Source organism: Lagopus muta, chromosome 1 (assembly GCF_023343835.1).
Source record: "Lagopus muta isolate bLagMut1 chromosome 1, bLagMut1 primary, whole genome shotgun sequence".
Taxonomy (NCBI): domain Eukaryota; kingdom Metazoa; phylum Chordata; class Aves; order Galliformes; family Phasianidae; genus Lagopus; species Lagopus muta.
This window is the reverse complement of record NC_064433.1, coordinates 120,585,589-120,596,226: the sequence shown is the minus strand read 5'-3', so window position 1 is coordinate 120,596,226 and position 10,638 is coordinate 120,585,589. Positions and strand designations below refer to the sequence as shown.

General features: G+C 43.3%; 1 protein-coding gene across 4 annotated transcripts in view; it reads left to right on the top strand.

The window, feature by feature from the left end:
• The first annotated feature begins 271 nt into the window (after positions 1–271).
• The window catches only part of REPS2 (RALBP1 associated Eps domain containing 2), a 97,846-nt gene continuing 87,479 nt past the window's right edge, over positions 272–10,638 (top strand). For all 4 annotated transcript variants that reach the window (XR_007377774.1, XM_048948974.1, XM_048948984.1 and 1 more), the window contains exon 1: positions 272–511. Coding sequence is in view for 3 of the 4 variants with exons in the window: in XM_048948974.1 (XP_048804931.1) it covers positions 317–511 (195 nt within the window). In the remaining variant the exon portion in view is untranslated. The remainder of the gene's footprint in view (positions 512–10,638) is intronic.

Genomic DNA, 10,638 nt, shown 5'->3' with positions numbered 1-10,638 from the left:
CACATCACACTGCCGGACTGTGCCCCGGCAGCACCTCCAGCAGCAGCCAGCACTTTACGAGAGACTGCCGGTGCCCTCGCCGCACAAGGAGGCACACAGCTCCCGGCCGACGGCTTTCCGTGGCGGCACTGACCCGCGGGACGGCGGCGCAACCCGGGGCGCCGCGACCCCGCACCGGGCGGGGGGCGGGAGGGGGCGCGGCCTGCACCTTCCCGTCGCGGCGCAGCCCCGCCTCCCTCCCGCCCGCCAGCCAGCCGCCGCCACACCTCCCCCGGCGGCTCGGCACCCGCTGCCCGCCGAGCGGCTCTGCCCCGCCATGGAGCAGGGGCCGGCTGGGGCGCCCGCCGCCGTGGCCGCCGCGGGCGTGCTGGTGCCTCTGAGCGAGAGCGAGCAACAGCGCTACTCGGAGCTCTTCTCGCGGTGCTGCCCGCCCCCCGAGGCGGCCGCCGGGGGCAGCAGCGTGGGGGAATTGTTCCGGGCCTCACAGCTGCCCCCGGACACTCTGCACCAGGTGGGTCGGGGCGCCGAGGGCGTGAGGAGGGTGAGCGAGGGGCTGCGCGGAGCTCCACGGCACCGCGGTGCGTCGGCTGCGGCGCCGAGTTCACCGAAAGCCCCGTGCCGGCGGGCTGCGGCGGAGCTCCGGAGGTCCCGCAGGGTTGAAGAGGGAAGCCCCGCTGCCGGGCCGGGGGTTTCACGTGCTGCCGGGGATGTCGTTTCTCGGCGGCCTTTATTTGCCGAGCGGAAAGAAGCGGTGTCGGCGCCGGGTGGGAGCACGGAGGCACCTGGCTGCGGACGGAGGGAGCGGAACTCCGCTGTTCTGCCGAGAGCTGTCAGCCCGTCTCTCCGTGACTCCGTGTTACGTAAATCCCTATCGCACAGGTGGAAGCGGGGATGCTTCCTGCGTGTTTTTGTCTATTTACCAGCCGTGCAAACTGCTGTTGCTTTTCTTTGAGTCGCACCGTGGCCTTCGTCTTCTGTGTAGAGAACAGGGGTTGCCCACAGGGCCAGCGCCAAGAGTCCAATTTCAATTAGCGAGGCTTAGTTATGGAGCGTGCTAAAGCCCTGTTAGCAGATTTGTGTGACTTTGGCGTAGAGTTGTAGAAAAACACTTCTTATTTTTGCTGTGTAGGTCCTTATCCTAACTTTAGAGTAAATCTTGCTGTGTTATCACTGTCTGCTTTGGGGGTTTCTTTGGGGGTTGTTTGGGATTTAATGTGTGACTTAAGCCTGGAAATGCCGTTTTTTCAATATTCTGAGTTTTCTTTTATTTTCCTCCCACACTATTTTAGATTATTTCTTGGTATGTTTATGATGTGAAGTGAGTGTTACTGGGAAGCAGGTCTGTAATTGGCTTCAGAAATCGTCAGGATAATAAGGCCTTTGGGACCTGGGCTGTTTCTCTCCCCTTTCCTGCCTTCCCAGTCTTGTTTGTGTGGCACCAAGCACAGTCTGTGACTGGAGCTCCTGTTCCAAAGCCCGCTGCTGTCAGGTGCTCTTATTAACATTTTCTTGAATTGGAAAAAAAAAAAAAAAAAAAAGAGAGAGAAAAAAATTAACATAATGGGGGAGAAAAAAGAGTAGAACATGAGCCTTCTGATATGAGAAAAACTTTTTTTTATTCCCGAAGACATTAGCTGATGTTTTGTCTTTTATTATTCTCTGAAACTGCAATTAAATGGTTTCTGTTTTAAAAAGCCATATACTGTGCTAACAGTTATGGGTACAAGGCATAGCAGTGCATGGCATCTGTTTTTTCCACTAGCATGGGGAAAGTGCATTTTAAGCAGAGGCAGCTCAGCTGGGTTAAGATAACATGATTTCTTTTAAATAATTGTTGACTGTGGAAGTTTTCTTAAAACAGAATGTGCCCTTTTAAAATCCCCATCTGCCACAACTAGTGCTTGGTAACTTGGCATCCTTATCAACCCACTGAGCTACAGTTGTGCGACTCACAGATTTTCATCCTCATGGTTATTCATTGAGGAGTGGTTGTACTGATCCACATGCTCTCAGCTGGTCCGTGTCACAGCAGTGCTGAGGTGGTGCTGTTGCCTTCAAGGCATTATGGTTTGGGATAGAACAGTGAGACATGTTCAGAGAGGTGGTAGATGCCCCATCCCTGGAGACATTCAAGGCCAGACTGGATGGGGCTCTGAGACTCTGATGTAGCTGTAGGTGTCCCTGTTCATTGCAGGGCAGTTGGACTAGATGGCCTTTAAGGGTCCCTTCCAACTCAAACCATTCCATGATTCTGTGAAAGAAGGAGCTTGTTGTTATCACTCTTGATAGAGATTTCTCGTTGACTGGGAAGGTGTTGAACTAAGTAATGGAAGTCTCCTTCTGCCATCATTAAATGCATCATCAGTTTGTAGTCTAGACACACATCAGGTGGATGCAGGAATGTAGCAGTTCCTGTGGAAAAAACAAGGACATGTACTCCTAAATAGCAGTCAGTGTTCAGTTTGGTTTGAGGTTCATTGGCATGATACAGGAGGTTATTTAGATGAAACTGGTAAGGTAGCTGAGAGCAGATAGATAATGTGAGGGAATGTGCCAGAAGAGGAAGTGCTCGAATAAATAGGAAACAATCCAAGAGCAGTCAGGTCAGAAGGAGCAGATGGTATGCACCCAAGAGCTGTGAGTCTCGCTAAGAATGAAGTGCTTGAATGCAGATTCATTAAACACAGGCTTGTTAAAATCAGCTCTTCTGCTGGGCTGTACAGTACAGCAGAGGCTGCAGCTATTGAAATGGCTTTAAATAAAAGGCCAAGGAGTAGAAATTAGAAATTTAGAAATAGAAATTCTAGAGAAATTATTGGAAATACAGCTGGAATTAAAAATGTAAAGCACTTTGTGTGACTAGGGAGGGCATGGTAGCAACTGGACAGTGTGCTTTCTGCAGGCTGTCACTGCACAGGGTTGCAATGTGACTGGGGCTGGCAGGCATCTTCAGAGGATCCCAGCCCTCCCAGGTCTGTATAGCTATCCCAGCATCACAGGTGGCAACAGTGGCTGTTCCGCCTTGTCCTGTTTGGGGCACTCAAGAGTGACCCCATTTTAAAGCTGGCCCGCAGTGAGTACAGCCTCTGCTCGTTGGCTCCTTGGATTCCAAATGCATTTGTTTTGTATGCCATATGCCAATGGGCAGAGGTTTGCGTAGATTTCAGGTAAAATAGAGCTTTATGTGTAGTTATCATCTGCTGATCAGCAAAGAAGAGATGGCTTGTGCTAGTTCTGTTGTTTGCCTGTGTTACTGTGAGTCTGTGAAGATACTGGGAAATGAGGGAGCAGGAGGATAGGGCTCAAGTTTTACACTGGGCTGCTTATCTTTGTTATTAGTTTTTGACTTAATTAATTTTCATTTGGTTGTCTGTTGGAATCTTTAATTCTAGTTTTATAAACTGTAGTCTTATTTGTGGGCTTGCAGTATCAGCACAGAGATCCAATTCTATTAAGAAAGCACATTCTTTCCTCCACAAATGAACAAACTGCGTTATTTTGAGCTTTGAGGATGACAAGTACTAATTGTATGACTTTGGAAGCTGCACAGAGATGCATTTTTTAGTTAGACCTCTCCATCCAGTTCTGTGTGAATGGAGAATTCAGACTGGGGGTCTTGCTTTTCCTGTGCACAGTCTGTGTGTTATTTTGTGTTTGTGGTAACCTGTCTCTATAGTTACACTGAATTGTTTATCTGTCCTGTTGTGTTCAAAAAGCAGAAGTGTGGATAGATTAAAAAAGGGGTTGGGGGGGGAGGGGGGAGAAGTTGCTAAGCTGCTATTTGCTGTTTCATTGGAAAAATGCTAGCAAGGGTTCACTTTTCCATCATTTATTTTTCATAGGCATGAATTACTACCTGCGTGATAGCTGGGGTGGCATTAACTGTATGCTTAGAATGCTTTCCCTGGGTGGAAAAGAATGTTGACAGTCAAAATAGGAGCTTTTTGAGGGAGAAAGTCTGGACTAATTGTTACTTGACAAAAAGTAAAATTCATTCTGTTGTGCTCTCGTGCGGAATTCAGCATTAAGCTGTTTTCAGCGCTGGAAGTGCGATTGAGCTGACAGAAGAACGCCAGCTCTGTCAAAGAGGTGTTAGGTAGGAATGCACGTGGAGAAATTGCATCCAGTTGACATCTTTGAGTCAGAAAGAAACAAAGAAGGGGTGCAATTTTCTGTAAGTGTTACAGCAAAAAGAGGAAAGGAGAACTGACATTGTGGTGTCGGTTCTTCTGGCCGCAGTCCTCCAAACTGTCATTGCATTCCTAAGGTCTCAAGCAGACCTGCGTAGGAATGTGTAAATTGGAGATATATAAGAACATTAAAAAAAAATAATAATTATATTTATATATATAGTACCGAGGTAGAGGGTAGAACTTCACCTGAAACAACCTTGACCATATATTCCATTAAAAACAATTCAGTGTTCCTAGTGCATCTTAGAACTGTCTACCAGTTTAAACTATCACTTAGCAGTCAGAGGATTAGTAGTTTGGAGTGCCTCTCAGTTGTGATGTAAGAAACTGTAGAGGCTGTTCTTTCTTGTGTGTGTTCCAAGCTGTAAAACCTGAGGTTTCTGAGCCTGTTTGATGTAGACTTCTCATCAGTGGTCAGAAATAGAATCATAGAATGGTTTGGGCTGGAAGGGATCTTTAAGATCATCTAGTTCCAACCCCCCTGCTATAGGCAGGGAACCTCCATCTAGACCAGGTTGCTCAGAGCCACATCCAGCCTGGCCTTGAATGCTTCCAGGGAGGTGGCATCTGCAACCTATTCCAGTGTCTCACCACCCTCCTGACCCAACCTGGTCAAGGCCTGCAGACTTTGTTGATTAACCTTCATTGCAACCAGCTATGAATTTAGCAGTTTGTTTTCCAGTAAAACAGTGCTTTGCTCTGCCAGTGATTTAAATAACTGCACAAGAGGGATTTAGGAAGAAAGTCAACTGGGATGAAAATGAACAACTTTCATTCTTCGTGAGGGAGTGCTGCAGAGTGAAGCAATGATGAAGAATTTATTTTATTTTATTTTTTTTAAGCAAGTGTTTTTGTTGTGGTACTTACACAAGAGCAGTAGGTTCACTGAACAGTCAGTTTCCATCTGCAGCCACGTGCTGTCAGTATTAAAGTCTTTACCTACGGGCTGACTGATGTGGTTTGCAATTTGCATTGCAATGGAAGGGTTACATAGAGAACCCACCTGCTTCATGGGCCATTTTAGTGCAGGTGCCTTACAAAGCAGGGTTGGCGTGTGAAATTTACAGAGCTTAGAAACTTAGCAAAGGCAGATCCGCAAAAGCCAGAACAAGCATTTCTGTGACAAGAAATCAGGATAAATAACCTATTTAAATTTAAAATACGATGTGGGGAGTGTGTTTGATACGCTATTTGTAAAGCACGATTCTTTGATGTATTAACATCTAAACATAGCAGCAGCGTAGTAAAATAAAACATTAATAAGCAATACATGCTAATTCAAATGATTGTCTGCAAAGTTGAGTGTGTGAGTTGTGGATAATTAACTACAAAAGGCTGCTGGAGTAGAAAACCAATCATGGGCAATAAAAGCCTCCCTTTCCAGTAAAGGGAATGTTTTCTTTTTTCCAGTGCTCACTGACCACTGTGTATGATTTGAAAGCTGTTGGGGGAAAAACCTGGTTGTCTTCCTGCAACTCAGAGCAATAATGAGGTGGAAGCCTGTGGGAGGATGAGATTTGTTAGTTCTGTGGTCTGTAGGATGCAGTGAGCTGAAGTAATCAGCGAAATCGCTAACTGCAAATTATGCTTTATTTGTGCAAAATATTTTAAACGGAAAGTATGTTTTTGTAAACTCCCAAGTGCTTGTATGCGTAAGAAATGGGCACTTTTCATCTTCTAGCAGATGAAAATAGTCTGCATGTTTTTAAATGAATTCCAATTTTCTTCTAGGTTTCTTTGCATCGATCACAGGTAGATGATACTTACACAGGAAGATATCTCCCATTAAAGGACATAAAGCAAATTGCTTGAGAAATAAAAATTAAGACATATTATATGCTGTATAGTTACTTAAATGTCATTAAATATAATACTTGTTAATAAAACTAAAATTGTTTTTATGACCAGCCGATGAGACAGACCTTTACCAATGTGGCTTGCTCCGAAAGTAATGCCTCCTGTTTATTTCTGTGGAAAGTGCAGTAGATACGAAGAGCACAGTAACATTGTTTGTTGGAGCAAATCCTCAGCTGCAATACTCAACACAGTCACCGCCATGAGCTGTGCATTTGTGCCAGCGGTGAACAAGAATCTGCATGCTGTGTTCATAAGTCTGCACCAGTGGAAGTGACCCGAGTGGTGTGCCAGGCAGTGAGGAGGCAGGCAGAGAGATGTGAGGCCCCACCAGCTGCAGTGAGATCTGCTTGGGCTAATGCAAGGTTCCATGCTGCATCTTAAATGATCTCTTGTTCCTGAGTGAATCATTCACTGGCTATCCTAATGAATGTAAATTACTGAGTATGGCTACAGTTGTGCCCAGTGTGGAGCAAGGTGGCTGGCAATTGTTTTTTAAGAAACAGACTTGAGAAACTGTGAGTAGCCTGGTTACCAGAGTACATTTTCAGCCAGTGTTTTCTTCTGCTTCTTTATTTTTGAACTTTGTTTTTTTCTATTTTTTTATTTCCCTCCATCCAATGCCCCCAAGCAATCTCCCCCATCTGAAAAAGCTGCAAATGATTCTTTCACTATCTCCTGTTTGTATCTGTATAGTCGTGCAATCTGGACTTGCGTCTCAACCTCTCCTCTTCTGTAACAGGAGATGGCAAAGCACTGCTCCCTTGAACAGGGCCATACCTGAAACACTTGATCCAGAACTCAGAACTCCCATTGGCTTGGTGACGCTGAAAATTTCAAGTGTGCTAATGGGAAGCACTCAGCTGAGCTGAACGTGGCTGTAGAGTCTGTTTGCTCATTACTGTATGAATCATGAAGCTGAATTCCACCTTCAATAGCAAATGTCTGTAGTGTTAGTTTATTATTATTATATATTTCAAGTGGTTTTGGCATCAGCTTTTCAGACTATTATTATTATTTTTCCCTTTTCTTGGATTCTCTTTCTACACCAGCAAACATTAGCTCAGCTTTGGCACAGGTAGCGTTTCACATTTCATGCGTTCTTTACTTATGGCATAATTTATGCACTGATGTCCTATGGAAGCCAATACGTGGTCTTTCAGAATAAAACAATGTGTCTAATCTGCTAAATAGGATGGGAGCTCTGGGCTGACAAATACAGTCAGAATTATTTTGTTACCAATTGTAACAACAGTGGAGCAGTAAAAGATGAAGCACTCAATAGTTTGGATAAAAGTAAATGGGAAAGGAAGCAACAACAGCTCAGTACTGTCCTTTATATATTTATTTATTTTGCTTTCCTTCCTCTTGGAATGATTGCTGCTCTTATGAGGAACATCTTATTGTTCTAATTTTCACTTCCTTTGTTATCTAGGGAAAGAAAAGTACGAGTAATGACATTAGTTGTGCTACAACATGCTTGTCCACCTGGACAACAGAGATGATGTAATCCTTGGCTATGTCCAGTGTTGATTCTTTAAAGACCTGCATTCTTCAGCAGAAAGAGAGAATGTTTAATTTAGGCACAGACGTGTAGGTTCTGACTGACTGAGATGCATTTTGACACTTAAAGTGCAAGTTGGTTGAGATAATGATCATTTTAGTCTTTGGTTTAGTGCTGCGGAACAGAAATTTTAAGCTGCTATTCCTTGTGACTTATTGACCCAAGCTATAGGAAAACGAGGTCAAGAATGGTCAGGAAGCATGCTCTGCACACACACCATATGCAGTGACGTTGTCAGCTAAAATTGAATGCTTTCAGTTAAGAGGTCTTTTGACAAGCCTTCAGTCACACAAAAATAATGCGTACATCTCAGTAAAACAAGATGTAAATTTCTGTGATATTCATTATGTTAAATGTATAACTAAAGAAGGCAATACTTGCATGCTTACTGCATTGCTTTTAGAACTACCTGCTCAATGTGCTAGGGAAGTGGACTCAGGAAATGTGCCAAATACAATAAAATGTAGGAAATCACACTGCTGTAAATACAGTGTAAAAAGGCTTTCTTTAGGAATAATAATAATAAAAAAAAAGGATTACAGTAATGATAGATAACAGACTGCATGTGGTTTGTGTTTGTGACAAAAATACCTCACAGGGTCTCTGTTTTCCTCTGTATTAGCAGAGTCTCCCTTTGTCTGCAAAGCAGAACAAAACCTGGAATTACATTTTCATAGAAAACGCCAGAATTTCTTGCAGCCTCCTGAAGCAAAGTCTAACATGAGCAACGTTCACAAGAGAAGTTGATTTGGACAGATATAAAACCCCATAATTTATTCAACTAAATCAGAAGATTTTGTTTAGAACTGCTTAGGTGTTCAAGTGCTGGCATTTTAAATAGATAAATTCTGGAAAGGAGAATTGGTTGGTGCACATCATCTCTTGGTCCCGCCTGTTAGTTAGACTCCTTTTGCTGTTAGATGTAGCCTTGATGGTGGCCAGGCAGCTTGTGGTGCCCCACAGGTGTGACGTGAGGAACTGTGAGAGCAAGGGTGTGAACTGTCAAAACTAGAGCTTCCATAAGATTCTGTGGTACCTTTGTATTAATGTGTCCTGGAGCAAAATATTTCATTTCTCAGCAGAATCTTGAAAAGCTCATTGAAATCTGAATGTTCTTTTAAGAACACTAAGAAACCCAAGATTTTTTAGGGTTTTTTTTTTTCCCAGTTAGTTAAGTTCAAGATGACTGGACCTGGTTGTTTCCATCTAGCTGTGGAGGATTTACCTGCTTGTTGTGGAAGATAACTGTCATGATTTTTAGCAACTTGAAGCACTTTGTACTGCTGCCCTCAGAATGTCCCATCTCCTTTCTTGTTTGGCTGGTATTGCTTCACCTATGAAAGGTGGAGGACTCACAAGCGTGGAATATCAGATCTGCAGTGCAGAGTTGTCAATAACTGATTCTCATTCCCAGCAGTGAGAAGCGAAAAGCATAAACCTCTGAAGAATGAGGTTTTTTTTTTGCTATTGAAGTTTCATCATTGAAGTTATGGAAGACCTGCATAACTGTAGCTGCCAGAAATGTTCTCCATTTTTGCTGTGAAGACAAATCCCATGCAGACAGCAATGTTCCTTGCTATTCTAGTATCCTCTTCTGTAAATTCTGAATTCAGCATGGTGAAAGACAAAAAAAAAAAAAAAAAAAAAAAAAGGTCCTGAACGTTTTTCTTTGGACTCAAAACACAGTAATTCCATTCTTCAACAGAGTAAGAAAAAAACTGAAAGTACTGCATTTCCAGAGCAATTGTATTTTTCTTTAAAATGAAGGTTCCTTTCTGCTGTGGTAACTGAGATGTCTGTGCCTTCCAACAGCTTTCTGTGCTTCTGATGCTTACGTGGGATCCCTTTCATTTTTGGTAGAAAGCATAGAGAGCATGTGAGGCAAAACTAGTTTTCCATTACAAGAACTTCCAAGAAGAGGAGGCGTTAGGTGAGCACGAGGGTGGAGAGGTTTTGAAGGACTGCAGTGAATCCTTCTCAAAGCTGTGGTTTGGCAGGATCAGCCAGGTGTCAGTGTGTGCTGTTGGACAGTATCTGGTCTGGGAGATCAGTAGGTAAAAATAAATCCCTACATCACTGATGACTGTTGTTCTCTGTTGTGGAATAATAAAAGGCAGAAGCCAGGAAACTGCTTGTTTCTGGTTTTTATTAGAAGCTGTAAATACCATGGCGATGAGCAGGTTATAAATACAAATGTCTGCTGCAGATAGAACTTGAAACAGGGTGGAACCTGATAACCTTTAAAGAGAGGTAATATGAGATTTAAAATTATGCTCATTACTGAAGCTTCCTGCAGAGTCTTTAGCAATGCTATGAAAAGCCTATGAATAGTATGGTTGTGGTTGGTTTTTTTTTTTTTCTTTTAAGGCAAAACCAAGAAAGTTGCAGAGCTGAAATCTTGTTTTTAGGTTGTGGTTCTTGTGTGATGGCACCAAAGTCAGAAGTGAAGAGGCCCTTAGCTGTGTTCTACACCTTATATTATATCACTGTAACAAATAGTATGCTTGGGGTTTTTTGATGCTTGTAACCTGCTGCTAGCCATGCCTAAGTGGGGACTTGTTTTAAAACAAACAAACAAAAAAAAACAGTATTAAAGTATTATTCTGAATCTATATTGTACTTAGAAGATAATACAGCCATCGAGTCACGCCCTTCAAGAAGCTTTCTGAATGTTTTGAGAGGAAGGAACCCAAATGGGAGCCTCTGTGTTGTGGTGCTCCAGCACCGGGTACCACACGGTACAACTGGCCAGAGCAAGTGTTGTTTTAGGGCAAGAGGCAGCAGCACCAGGCAACGCTGCTCTCAGCAGGGAAATAATTCTTAATGTTATTTACATTGAGTTATCAGTCATCTGCTCTCTTTCTCTCCCTGTTCTCAGCTGTATCACAGTAATTACACCTCTTATTTGAACTAATCTACATCTGGGTCCTCCTTGAGGAGGATAATCTCCAAAGGACTATTTCTCTTATGGAAGTGCTAATCAGCTGTTTTTAAAAAGCTGCTTTTTTTTTTTTTTTTTTTTTTTTT